General features: G+C 58.7%; 6 protein-coding genes across 6 annotated transcripts; 3 read left to right on the forward strand and 3 right to left on the reverse strand.

Moving 5' to 3' along the window:
• Window positions 1-889: 889 nt before the first annotated feature.
• On the forward strand, window positions 890-2,305 carry UV8b_06742 (uncharacterized protein; the record flags this gene model as incomplete). Its single annotated transcript, XM_043144239.1, has 3 exons — window positions 890-1,279; window positions 1,346-1,859; window positions 1,944-2,305. 3 exons carry the CDS (start codon window positions 890-892, stop codon window positions 2,303-2,305), a joined length of 1,266 nt encoding a protein of 421 aa, XP_043000174.1.
• A 988-nt stretch (window positions 2,306-3,293) lies between these two features.
• Window positions 3,294-6,191, forward strand: UV8b_06743 (uncharacterized protein; the record flags this gene model as incomplete). The annotated part of the gene is made up of 4 exons (XM_043144240.1): window positions 3,294-3,458; window positions 3,631-5,017; window positions 5,149-5,730; window positions 5,833-6,191. The coding sequence occupies 4 exons, from the start codon at window positions 3,294-3,296 to the stop codon at window positions 6,189-6,191; spliced, it is 2,493 nt and encodes an 830-aa protein (XP_043000175.1).
• Window positions 6,192-6,501: 310 nt separating this feature from the next.
• On the reverse strand, window positions 6,502-6,993 carry UV8b_06744 (uncharacterized protein; the record flags this gene model as incomplete). Its single annotated transcript, XM_043144241.1, has 1 exon — window positions 6,502-6,993. One exon carries the CDS (start codon window positions 6,991-6,993, stop codon window positions 6,502-6,504), a length of 492 nt encoding a protein of 163 aa, XP_043000176.1.
• A 407-nt stretch (window positions 6,994-7,400) lies between these two features.
• UV8b_06745 (uncharacterized protein) lies at window positions 7,401-8,487 on the reverse strand (the record flags this gene model as incomplete). The annotated part of the gene is made up of 2 exons (XM_043144242.1): window positions 7,401-8,280; window positions 8,426-8,487. The coding sequence occupies 2 exons, from the start codon at window positions 8,485-8,487 to the stop codon at window positions 7,401-7,403; spliced, it is 942 nt and encodes a 313-aa protein (XP_043000177.1).
• Window positions 8,488-8,917: 430 nt separating this feature from the next.
• Window positions 8,918-9,479, forward strand: UV8b_06746 (uncharacterized protein; the record flags this gene model as incomplete). Its single annotated transcript, XM_043144243.1, has 2 exons — window positions 8,918-9,173; window positions 9,346-9,479. 2 exons carry the CDS (start codon window positions 8,918-8,920, stop codon window positions 9,477-9,479), a joined length of 390 nt encoding a protein of 129 aa, XP_043000178.1.
• A 487-nt stretch (window positions 9,480-9,966) lies between these two features.
• UV8b_06747 (uncharacterized protein) lies at window positions 9,967-12,732 on the reverse strand (the record flags this gene model as incomplete). The annotated part of the gene is made up of 1 exon (XM_043144244.1): window positions 9,967-12,732. One exon carries the CDS (start codon window positions 12,730-12,732, stop codon window positions 9,967-9,969), a length of 2,766 nt encoding a protein of 921 aa, XP_043000179.1.
• Window positions 12,733-13,254: the final 522 nt, after the last annotated feature.

A 13,254-nucleotide genomic window follows, 5' to 3' on the forward strand; every position in this document is an offset into this window, starting at 1 on the left:
GCATGTAGGCGGAGCAATTGTAAGGGCGGTAGGTACGAAACCCGCCTTTCTTTTTTATTTCTTTCTTTGGGAAAACAAAGGAAAAGGGACATGAGAAAAATAAAATAAATAAAATAAAAAGAGGAGAAAATGAGAAAAAAGAGAAAAAGCCACGCGACAGCTGAACCTGAGACGGCATGAGTGCCGAATTGCCGCATCACCGGACGGAGACGCGTCATGACAAAGTCCCGACCAGCTGGGAAGGCGGGAAGGCGGGTTACCGTGAGCCTGTGGCTCTTGCCTGTTCGTTCGACAGGCAGGGCCTGGGCCAACAATCCACGACAAGGTCTTGGTCACGTCTTGGCAGCACGTCTTGGCAGTTGGCAGTAACGCGACTCCACAGAGTCGTGATGAAGCTTGCACCCGGCCTTCCTACTTCACGCCTCCATCCCATCCTCTGCACGGACATTAATCGGGCGACGGCGCGGAAGCGCTCAGAAGCATGATGCCATGCCTGCCGTGCCTGCCGTGCCTGCCGTGCCTGCCGTGCCTGCCGTGCCTGCCGTGCCTGCCGTGCCTGCCGTGCCTGCCGTGCATCGACGTGTGCCGCAGCAGGTCGGTCTAGTTCGAAATGCCAAAAAGCCATGGCCCTTCTTAGAGCTCCCTTGACTTTGCCGCATTCCTGCCTTGGCTTGTGTTGAAACAAACACAAAACACTCGGCCAGGCCTGTTATTGCATGCATCGTTTGCCTCAGTCTACCCCTGGATCAAGCTGCTGGATCAAGCTGCTGGATCAAGCTTGCATCAAACCAGCATCGACATAGCAGCGCAGGTCGATGGTTGCGGGCTGCATCTCCAAGTGCCTTCCGTCAAGTGCCGTCTCCCAACTCCTGGAAACTCTTCATTCGTCATGGCCGTTGGCGCCCTTCTTGAGCCCTTGACAGTGGTCTCTTTGTTGTTCGGCGGCGCATGGCTCAACAGAGACAAGGAATACTGCTTCAAGGAAAGCCAAGCAACCTGGGCAGCCGTCGATGGAGTTTTCAAGAAGAATGACGAGTTTGGCAAACGGAACCCATCACCAGGAAGCGTTGCATCTTGGAGCTTTGACTGGAGCCTGTCCGCGTCTCCTACCCTGCTGGGCAAGCCGCCGAAATATCGCTCCCGAAAACTACGGCTCTTCGGCCACGAGACGACTGTAACCTCACCCAACACGCTCATCTTTAAAGATCGTCTTCTGAGCCGAGTGTTGCGAAAGTTTCCTTTTCTTGTCGAAGTTTGGTACTGGGCTCTCATTTATTGGGTAAGGCGCTTGAATATCAAAGTCACACGAGAGCCGTCGATTCTGATTCCGCCGACACGGTCGCAGGTCTATCAGCTCGGCCGCGCCTTCACAGCGCTGACCATGATGGAGGATACAGTCAAGACGGCTCGACGTCATGCGCTCCAGGTCATCCGCTTGGAACGACGACTCAACATCTTCCGGGAACCGCCTATTCAACAGTTTTTTCTGCGACGCCCTGCTCTGATGCACTGGATTAACCGCATCTACTCCTTCATTCACATCCCGGGCACCATACTCTTCTTGGTGGTGCTTTACTACCTTGCGACGGTTCCGAGGCATCGCGCCGCGGCCACCGACCGCGTCGCTTTTACAAGCCCGGCCCTTTACGAGGCTCGGCGAAGAGCCATGGCAGTATGCAATTTGCTAGCGTTCGCCATCTTCACCTTGTGGCCTTGCATGCCGCCCAGACTGCTCAGCGATCCTCTGTACGACGGCGACAACGCCAGCGAAGCAAAAAGCTATGGATTTGTCGACACGGTACACGGCCCGGCTGGAGAGAGTAGCGTTTGGACAAGCAACAAGTTTTGTAACCAACATGGTCAGCCCACAGCCCCCCCCAGTCATGTAAATTCCCGCGGCTTCCCTGTCACGTTGACGGGGTAATTGCTAACCCCTCTCGCAGCTGCTATGCCGTCGCTGCATTTTGGCTACTCGCTACTCGTCGGGCTCACCATTGCAACGCTTCCAACCACCGGGGCTCGTCCCGCGCGGTGGAATCGGATGGGCGTCGTCGCCCTCGGCGTGTCTTACCCGGCGCTCATTCTGACGGCCGTTGTAGCAACAGCCAACCACTTTATCCTCGACGCAATGGCTGGTGGCCTTGTCTGCGGCATTGCGTGGCATTCAAACGATGTAATGCTGAATCTGTGCGTGCTGGAGGATTATTTCTTGTGCATGGTTCGAATCCACAAGCCAGTCAACTCGACGGACACTGAAACCGCCATGGACACGGAATTCCAGAGTGGTCTGACAAGTCCTGCATGAGGGCTCAAATCTGGGCGCTGGGTACTACATAAAGATGCAGTCGGGACGGGGAACCCTGACAACCTGAATCACGCACGATTGACGACGGACGTGCGAAAGGTTCTGACGATGAAAGAATACATGCCAATATTTGTACAGGAGAGAATAGCATTCATAGCCTGGCGTTGGGGTGGTGATTTGACCTGGTAGTCTGTTAAGTTGTAGTATTCAGCATGCATGTTATACTCGGTACATGCACTGATATGATGTGTATGACATGACATGCCTTTGTTTGCGGTGCGCCAGAGCTGGACCGAGTGCTCTGCTCGCACATGGCATGGGCATGATGCAAAAGGGGGGGGGGGGGGAGGGGGGGGGAATAGCCGTCCTAGTTTTCTTCCTCATCTTTCCTTTGGCCCCCGGAGCATTGTTTGCAGACTTGCGTGTGCTTGTTACGTGGACATGCTGAGGGTAGCTGACTCTAAGCCCCGAGCCGAGCCATGACGACGCCTTCCTTGCAAGGGGTGGGTCAACCTGGTTTTTCACGGATCAGGTGGGTACCGCTACCGTCGTCCGCCGCACGTCGGCCGGCACGAGCTCGGTACTTGCTACAGGCGGGCTTACGCACTCCTCCGTGGGCGGGACCGCGTGGGCGGCGGGGCACAGGTACGGAGTACATGGGAGGTAATAAGGTAAGGTAAGGTACCTAGGTTAGGTAAGGTAAGGTATGTATCTGAGATGGACTATGATTGTCGTCATGCAATCGCCCAGTCGTCGTCCAGTTTATCAGTCACCAGTCACCACCACTTCTGCTGTGCCCATGTTTCGCTGCCAGGCCTAGAAAACCACGTCGTCGTCTACAGAGGGGACCAGAGGACACCATTACCAGGCTCGACCAAGTACACAGAGAGAGAGAGCGAGCGAGCGAGCGGGCGGGCGTCGACGTATTATCATTACTGTACTTGCCGGCCGCCGACTCCCCGCATCACTGGGTTTTGCCACCCCAGCCATGACCTTGGCGCGGCGACTAGAACAGACATACCAAGGTTCCGAGCGCTCAGCATCGCCGTCGTCAAGCTTCTACGCCATGAGCGACGACGAGGAAGGCGGCTACAACACCATCACCCACGCGGAGACGGGCAGGGGAGTGAAGCTGCTGTTTTCCAAGAGCAAGGTACGCATCCGCCGCATCCCAGCCCCCGACATCTGCCTCATCAAAGCCTAGGCTGTCAAAGCATCGGGAACATTGAAAATGAAGAAGAAATCAAAAAAAAAAAAAAAAAAAAAAAAAAAAAAAAAAAAAAAAAAAAAAAAAAAAAAAAGAGATACTCACCCCGTATTCGCAGGTTTACGTCCACCCGACACCGTCGGCAAAGGACAATATCCCCGGCTACATCGCGCTCCTGCACCAAAAGCCGTCGCCGTCGGATCGTCCGACATCCTCCTCCTCTCGTGATTCCGCGTCTCCGGCGTCGTCTGATCTCCTGCTGGCATGGATTCCGGAATCCGCGCTGGGAGACTCTGCCAGCATCTACGTCAAAGTTGACTTGTGCGACGGCGACTCGCCACCGAGACAGTCCTATCTTGTTCCACCTCCGCCCACCGTCACGACGCACAGCGGCTCGGTGGGCGGGTACTCGTTTGCCATACCGGTAAGCGCCGTCTACTCGCTTCTCGTGCGGCCGCCGAGCCTCGGGTGGTGGTACGGCTCCATCATCATCAACTCTCGTGCGGGGGACAGCTTCCCCGCGCTCTTCTTCCACGACAACGAGTGCCAGAGCACAATCCTGCAGAAGAAGAAGCTGGCCAGGGACAACTTTGACCCGTTTGGCGAGGGCGGGCAAATGTTCTGGGGCGCGGACGAAGTGCTGAGATGGGTCAAGAGATATGTCCACGTCGAGAGGTCAGGCGCCGAACCCAACATATATCTGATTGAACCGAGCCACGACGACCTGCAGGGGTTCGGGGGCAAGTTTGCGACGACGCCGAAACGAGGCGGCGGCGCCAACACCAAGAAGGACGGGCGTCAAGGCGGCGGCGGCGGCGGCAGTAGCAGCAGGGATGCGGAAATGGATCCTTTTACCAGGTTTGTCAAGGAGACTGGCTGGAACATCATGAACCAGTTCAGCAAGGTCACCACATTCACCAGGCGGACGGCCCAAGACTTTGCGGACAACAGCAACCTGCCTCCGCAGGTGAAGCGGCTGCTGAGGAACCCCGAGGTGCAAACGCTGCAGAATGAGTTTGACAGCGCCCGGATCTACCTTGCTCGGTGGGCCATGGGCATCGCCGAGCAGAGCGAGCGGGACCGGCGCGGCCGCATATGGACGGTCAAGGATGTCGTGGACCTGGAAGCCACGGACGTCGGCGAGTTTGAGTTGCTGGAAGGGGCCAGCGCCCTGTCCGTGGAGGAGCGACGCCGGGCAGTCACAATGGCCGAGTGGGAGACGTTTTTCGACCCCGAGACCGGACGGCTGTCCGTGACGGTGGACGAAGTCAAGGAGCGCATTTTCCACGGCGGCCTGGACCCGGACGACGGCGTCCGCAAGGAAGCCTGGCTGTTCCTGCTGGGCGTTTACGAATGGTACGGGACTGCCGACGAGAGAAAGGCCCAGATTGCCTCGCTGCGCGACCATTACTACCGCCTGAAGCATTCTTGGTGGGAGAGACTGGAGGGAGACGGCGGCGAGGGCGAGGCAGGGGAATGGTGGCGAGAGCAACGAGGTCGAATCGGCAAGTTTTGGCCCTTTTTTTTTTCCCTTTTTTTTTTTTTTTTTTTTTTTTTTTTTTTTTTTTTTTTTTCTTTTCATGTCCCGTCTCGCTGCGACGCCGAAGAAGAAGAAGAGCTGACAGACTCAACGCAGAAAAGGACGTGCACCGGACGGATCGCCAAGTCCCCATCTTCCACGGCGAAGACACCCCCCACCCCGACCCCAGCTCGCCCTTTGCCGACGTCGGCACAAACGTGCACCTCGAGCAGATGAAGGAGATGCTGCTCACGTACAACGAGTACAACAAGGACCTCGGCTACGTGCAGGGCATGTCGGACCTGCTCGCGCCCATCTACGCCGTCGTCCAGGACGACGCCATCGCCTTTTGGGGCTTCCAGAAGTTCATGGAGCGCATGGAGCGCAACTTCCTGCGCGACCAGTCGGGCATGCGGCGCCAGCTGCTGACGCTGGACCACCTCGTCAACTTCATGGACCCCCAGCTGTGGAACCACTTGCGGGCGGCGGACAGCACAAACTTCTTCTTCCTGTTCCGCATGGTCCTGGTGTGGTACAAGCGCGAGTTTGAGTGGCCCGACGTGCTGAGGTTGTGGGAGGGCCTGTGGACGGATCTGCTGAGCGCCGAGTTTCACCTGTTTGTGGCGCTGGCGATCATGGAGAAGCACAGAGACGTCATAATGGAGCATCTCAAGGCGTTTGACGAGGTTCTCAAGTACAGTAAGGCGGCTGCTTCCGTGACTGATATCTCTGTCTTTCCCGACATTTTTTCTTTCTCTTCTCTTTTCTTCTTTTCCAAGACTGCTAACATGCCCTCCGCAGCAAACGAGCTATCCAACACCATGGATCTGGAATCAACACTCATCCGAGCAGAGGCCCTCTACCGCAAGTTCCAGCGTCTGGTGGAAGCCATTGACAAGAAGCAGAACTTCCCCGCGCCGCGACAAGGGCCCTCCTTGCCGGAAGGGCAACCGCCGGGAACCAAGGTCGACGAGGATGCCCGCAACAGGCCCCTGAAGCCGGGCGGAGCCGGCAAAGGAAAGGACAAGGACCAGGACAAGGACCAGGACGAGCAGGAAAAGGTAATCTCGCCCGAGTTGAGGAGGCTGCTCAGCAGAAAGGTGGAGGTTCTGCCTCGGAAGACGGTGGCTCAGAGGGGGGACGGGATGCCAGGGAAGTAGTAGAGCTGACCAGGCGGCGGCGGCGGCGGCGGGTGGATATCCTCTATTTGCTTTGTTTCCTTTTGCTTTCTTGCTGCGTTCTGCTTTCTGCTTTCTGCGTTTCGCCTTGTTCCGTTGCACTCTGTACTGCCTTTGCACTTCCACTCGAGCCTGTTTGCAGCCAGTCTATACATGTAGCCCAAAATCAAGCATTGGATGCAAAAAACGCCCTGCCCCTGCCAACAACCCCCCCCTGCGGTGCTGTCTCGACGTCCCCCCACGCCCGGCGTCGGCGCCTCGACTTTGCTCCCGCCCCTGTTTCCCCGTTTCCTCACCCCCGCGAACCCCCCGGCGAAGGCGACTGCCTGCCGGACCCCCAGAGCCGCTGCTTCAGGCGATCCTGGGCCGAGGCCCCCCCCGCCCCGGCACTCTGGTAGCTCCCCGCGCGCTGGCTCGGCAGCGGCCGCGGCAGGACGTCTTCGCGCGGCCGCCGCCCGGCCCGCAGGCTCTGCGGCTGCGCGGGGGGCGCGCTGTCCCACAGGCTGCTCAGCCCGGGGGAGGGCTGGCCGACGCCGACGCCGACGCCGGCGCTTGCGCCCTGCGGCTGGGCGTAGAGGGGCTGCGGCACGGCGGCCGTCTTGGGGTCGGGGGGCAGCCAGGCCGGCAGGGGGCGCCCCTTGTCGGCGTAGTAGTTGCGCAGGACGCGGCACACGTGGGTGTCGTCGTCGGTGTCGCCGTCGTTGTCGGACGAGAGGAGCGTCGAGCGCAGCGACGAGATCTGCGAGGTGGTCCTGGTGAGAATGCTGGAGTACCACGACGTCATGGTGATTGGGGGGGATGGAAAGGTGGGAAGATGGGAGATGGGAGATGGAAGATGGAAGGAAGATGGGCACCGGGACGCGGAGTTGTAGCCGAAGCTGGGTGGGCCGTCGGGTGGGGACGGTTGGCGGCGGCGCCAGCCTGCCTCGCAGTCCGGCGCAGGCAGCGGACCGACGACCAGTGCGCGATTGTTACACAAGGCACATAGCAAGCACAAGGTACCTACTTAGGTACCTACCTCTAGGTACGGAGTAGGTACCTAGGTAGGTGCTTAGGTACCTAAGGTACCTACATAGAATGCACAAGGTACATAAATACATTATGCACATGACTGACCGGTACCTGGAGGGAAAGGCCCGGTGGAAACGGCAGCAGACTTGCTTCGAGACGTGCATGCTCGTCGACTCAAGCCTACCACGACAAGTCGTTTGTCAGGGCCAGCTTGTCCATCTCCGGCTTGCGCTTCTTGCTGCTCATCTTGACGGCCTTGCCGCGCTTGCGCTTGCCGCCGGTCGCCTCCCTCGCCGCCTCGCTGTCCTCGCTGTCCTCGTCGTCTTCCTCCTCCTCCTCCTCCTCCTCGCTGTCCAGCAAGTCGTCAAAGTCATCAATCTCCACCTCGCTCTCGTCCACGTCAGACACGTACTGCACCTCCTTGTCGCCCTCGCTGTCCCCCTCCGCCTCCGCCTCCGCCTCCTCGTCCGTCACGACGCCCTCGTCCATGTCCTCGTCTCGCTCGCCCTCGCCGTCCCGCTCCATGGCGTTGAGCACCTTTTTCCACACCTCCTCGCTGACGTTGAGCGGCTGGTCGCCGTAGGCCCCCTGCCGCAGGCGCTCCAGCAGCTCCCGCTCAATCGTGCGCTCCAGCTTGGCCGCCGCCTCGGCCTTGCGCTCCCTCGCCTCCTCGCGACGCCGCACCTTGGGCGCCAGCTTGGGCACCAGCCTCTCGCCGAGGCGCTCCTCCTCGGCGGCGATTCGGCGCATGCGCATCTGCACCTGCGTCAGCCGCGTCAGGCGCTGCTTGCACTTGTGCACCAGGAACTTGGGCCAGTAGGCCAGCCGCTCGTCCAGCTGCTCCAGGGCCTTGGAGTAGTTGCTGGACAGCTTGATCTTCTCCCACATCCGGGACGGCAGGTGCGCCCGCTCGACCGTCTTCATGTACAGGTACAGCGTCTGCTTGGTAGGGTGCTGCCGCACCGTGGCGTACCGCGAGTTGGCGAGCGGACATGACTGCCGGTTGCAGAGGCCGGTGACGTTGTACTCGTTGCGGCAGAACGTCTGGTTCTTGTCCGTTCTGTTGACGGGTTAGCATGTCAACGACGGAGCGTGACCAGCGAACAGTGACGGTGGACGGTGGACGGGCTGAACAGCGGACAGTGATTTTTTCGCCCCTTTGCCCCTTTGCCCCTTTGCCCCGATACTTTCTTTTGCATACTTACTTTAGTTTGAAGGAGCAGAATTGCTGGTTTATAATTTGCCAGATAATCTCATCCGACGCCATTTTCGCGGAGAAGTGATGGAGGTTTTTTTTTTTTTTTTTTTGGGAGGTTGGCAAAAAAGACAACGGCTTGTTTCTCTCTCTCTTTTTTTTTTCTTCTCCTGTCCTTGCTTGATGGGCAACTGCCGTGCTCACCGCCCTCCGCCACCCGCCCGTGGCTTCTCGGCTGCGGAACAACCCTCCCCCCGCGCTAGTCGACCCACCCCAGTTCCACGCCGCAGCTCGTCCGACTCGGCATCGTCAACAAGCTCCACCACCATCTGCATCAGCATCAGCATCACCACCACAGCTTCATCTCCCAAGCTTCGCCTCCCATTCCCTCTGCGCACACGCCGCTCCGCCAGCCCAGCTCCCGTCCACCCCCTCCCCGTACTCCGTGTCCAAACGAAATCCCCCCCGCCCTTCCCGCCGCGTGGGGCACCCGCCATTCGCCATGCCGGCCGCCGGCCTCAAAACCATCATCGCGCTGTCCTTCGTCCTCGCCGTCGGCTTTCTCCTCGTCATCCTGTCCTGCGCCCTGTTCCACTCGTACTTCCCGCTTCTCGTGGTGGGCACCTACGTCATTGCGCCTATTCCCAACTGGATTTGCGGACGGTGCGCCAACCCCGATGACTTTGTCGAGAGCTCCGGCGCGGCCGTCCTGGACGCCGGCCGCTTCTTCACCGGCTTCCTGGTCGTCATGGGCATGGGTGAGTCCCTTGCTTCTAACCGCTTCTGATTTTCTTTTTTCTTTTTCTCTCTCTCTTTTTCTTTTTTTTTTTTTTTTTGTTTTGTTTTTTGAGCCCTTGTCGCCTAGCGCAAGGCCGCGCCAGCTGGGGCTTTCTTCCCGTTGCCAGTTTGGCGCCTCATGCTAATTTGTAGCCCTGCCCGTCGTTCTCGCCCACTCGGACCTTATTCGCGTCGAGGCAATGATCATGTCGATAGTGGGCGGCCTGTTGATCTACGGCACCATAATCAGCTTCAGCTTGTTCTTCCAGGAGGAGCAAGAGTTCTAGTTGGGCCGGTAGAGATGCGCAAACCATGAAGCGAGAACTAATGATTGTGTTGACGACTTCATGGGAAGGAAGGGGGTAGGGAGCAGTGGGTGAGAAGGCGACGGATGATTCCAGTTCTGTTATTTATCTATTATTTCTTTACCGGCGTCCGGATATATAAATTCTCATGCAGCAAGGGTTCTTTCCGTATGTTGAAGAGCGTTTTATCAAGTTTTTTTTTTTTAGTTTTTTTTCTTCCTTTTTAAAATACAGCCCTTCGTTACCATGTTTATTCGCCTACCCGGCTGATAATCAACTGAAATAGATTCTCCGCCAAAGCGAAAATCCCCCCCCCCCCACAATGACTCTAGCCTTTTATAAAATGTCCACCCCTCTTGGATGCAGTTGTTCAACCATCTATGGTACGCGCCAATATGAGATGCTAAACTACCCTTTGCCATGAAAATGCCCCCAGGCCGAGCGTCTATTCTATGAAGCGCCTCTATCCTCATGCAACGTCGGAAAACACTCCAAGCGGCCCACAGAGTTTGGTCATCATCTCCTCCCTCTCGCCCTCTGGCGTGCTCAACGTCGTCACCGCACCGCCAGCGCCGATTCGCCAAACCTCGCGCGGCTCTGTTTCTCCATCCTGGGCCGGCGCTGTCTCGTCATCCCACCGGAACATTGTCCGAATGGTCACGCTCCAGTCACCGCTTCCCTGCACGTCGAGGTAGCCAATCACGCCAGAGTAGACGCTGCGTTCGGCCGGCTCGATGGTCTGAAGAATCTCGCAACTGCGTTTCTTGGGTGCCCCGGTCATGCTGCCCGGGGGCAAGCACGATGCCAGAACGTCCATGCCTGTAAAGGGGAGGTCTCCCCGTGACGGATCCGTGCCTGCTGCCAGCTTATCGGCAGGCAGCTGGCCGTGGACGGCGGTGACCATCTGGAAAACAGTGGCGTACTCTTCGACTCGCAACAGGTCGGGCACGGTTACGCTTTGGGCGCCGCACACTCCGTAGAGATCGTGCCGCACAAGATCCACAATCATGAGGTTCTCTGCCTCTTCCTTGGGCACGTGCAGGATGTCTTTAGCCTGTGCCAAGGTCGAGACGGCTGCGGATTTGCGGACCGTCCCCTTCATTGGACGCATGGAGCACAAGCCTTTGCAGTCGTGCTTCAGGAACCGCTCCGGAGAGCTGCTGATGATGGTGGCGCCACCTAGACGGATCAAGGAGCCAAAGGGTGCAGGCTGTCTAGCTCGCAGTGTTCGGAAAATCTGCCAAGGCGTTCCGTGCCGGCCTTGTCCATCGGGGTGGGAGACTTTTCCGAGCTTGGCGACGCGTTCCTCTCGCGTCCCGTCGGTAGACGGCTCTGTTCCAGGGCGGTGCGGCCGGTCGTTGCCGGGCGGGCGAGTCATGATGGTTTGGGCCGTGAGGCACAGCTCGTATGATTCGCCCTCTCTGATGTAGTCCTGACATTTCTTCACGTCCGCCTCGTAGCCCCTGCAGTCGGGCACAGAGACGTGCAGACGATCTTTGCGCTGGCCAATGTCATCTAGGAGAGCTTCGTTGGAGCGACGGGGCTTGGCGTCGGCGCTGCTTCGACTACAGCCTGGGTGTTTCCAAGCATGGGAGCTCTGCACGGTGTCGACAACTTGACTAATCCACGAATCGTCGGCATCCTCGGTTGTGAGGCATTGCACATGGGCAACGCCCGCTCGGTGGTCGAGCACAATGCTTTTGGATACCCATGCCATGCACAAGTCTGGCCGTTGATGCCCTCTCTCGGCGGGGACGGAGCCGGGACTCAGGGTACTGAGCCCCATCTCATACGTGACAAAGCCCAAGAATCCGCCCTTGAAGACGGGCACTTGGCTGTCTTGCGGCACCCTTCTCCACCTCCAATACTCGGACATGACGTGCCAGGGACTCCAAGGGTCGGCGTCATGACCAAGCCGAATCCTCTGGCACTCTTCTTGTCTGCCGCCGGAGGCTGGCAAGCGCAGCACCAGATGGTCATCTCCCACGTGATATTCCAGACGCAGTGCTTCCTCGACACCTAGCGCAAGGACCGAGCTCCTTGCAAGCGGATCGCCATTCCCGGTGCTGGACGAGTCGAGTATGATGGTGTCGCTGCCGGAGTCGAGGCCGAGAACTTGGGCGATGTCGGCAGCATCAACGCCACCGGGCAACTTGATTTGTCGACAAGAGTACCCGGGCTTGATGCCTCGCCGTGCCAGTCCGGTTTGCAAGTCCTCCCACCAGGGGCAAGAGGACAGTTGGCGGGCAGAATCGGCGCCGGGTAAGCTGCGGTTGGAAGGGTTCAAGCTATCGACATGGTTTATGCTGGGGACTGGGCGAACCTGTCGCCGGGCCGCGTCATTCCACTTGAGAGCCTGGCGGAACCAGTTCCTGATGACCTGCTGGGCGGCTGGTTCCGTGCACACGGACTCTGGGTGATACTGGACCCCCCAGAAAGGCCTGTTTGCGTGGCGAACCGCCATCAGGATCCGCTCCGGACCGGCCTTGGGGACTTTTTCTCCTCCTCCTCCTCGTCCTCCTCCTTTTTCTTCTTCTTCTTCTTCTTGGCTGGGCTCGGAAATCCAGGCAAGAGGCAAGAGTTCCGGAGCCTGCTTTGGCGGCAGCCACCTTGCGTCGGGCCACTCGCGGTCCGAAACGTCGTCCTGGCCGATGTCGGCGCACAAGCTATGGTAGAGCGTGGCTCGGAAGCGCGGGACGCCGTCGAAAATGTCGGCCGGCGGCACCTGGACGTGGTCAATGTCCCTCACCATGCCGTGCAGACCCCTCCTCAGCCGTCGAATGGTGCCGCCAAAGTGCTCGACCAGGCTTTGGAAGCCGAGGCAGATGCCGAGGACGGGAACCGACTGCTCCCGAGGCAGGCGCCAGAGGAGCTTGAAGGCGCCCACGTCGGCGTCGTTGAGCGGCGAGCCGGGCCCCGGGCCGCAGACGACGGCGTCAAAGTCTGCCAGGCGGTGCAGAAACTGCTGCCTCGTCCAGTCGGGCGTGGGGTCGGCGTCGACGGTCCGGAGGTCCATGTGCAAAACGTGCACCTGGACGCTGCTGCCCAGCGCGTCCTTGAGCAGGGACACGATGTTGTTGGTAAAGGAGTCGTAGGCGTCCAGGAACAAGATGCGCCGGCCGACGCGGCCTGCCTCCGGGCCATGGTCCGGCCTCGCAGCTCGCGGTGCGTCGCCATCGCCGTCGCCGTCGCCGACGACGTCGACTGCCGCCGACCCAGCCGAGACGAGGCCCATGGCTGGCTGACTTTTTCCCAGGTCGCAGGTGCAGCAGGAGTTGGCAGGTGTCAACAGCACGTGTGGCAGGTGTGTAGCAGCAGCTGGTGTGGCAGGTTGCCTACAGCTGTCTCGCTCCTGCCGTGTGCCGTGTGCCGTGCTGCTGCAGCTGCCGCTCGCTTCTCGCTTGTTCAGGGCCGGCACGTCTCCACTTTTTATATCGGCCAAGGGAGGGGGCCATTTCTACAGTAGTTTAAAAAAAAACATTTGACCACCTAATATAGAAAATAGGCGGTGAGGTATTAAGATTCTGCTGTGCTATCTAGGCAGGAGCGCGGCTACAAGGCGTAGAACCCCGCCGCCCGGCACTTTCGGAGGGAAATAATAAAAAGTGCGTTGTAATAAATAAATTTATTTTTTCTAGCAGCTATATACCTTATTCCTGCAACAGCTGTCTAGGTACATACATGTGTTGCACCAGAGCACCAAAAGTGTGACGCCACACCAAGTGCGGCTTAATTAGGCTCGATATACTCCGTACTG

The sequence above is a fragment of the Ustilaginoidea virens genome, chromosome 5 (assembly GCF_000687475.1).
Source record: "Ustilaginoidea virens chromosome 5, complete sequence".
NCBI lineage: Eukaryota > Fungi > Ascomycota > Sordariomycetes > Hypocreales > Clavicipitaceae > Ustilaginoidea > Ustilaginoidea virens.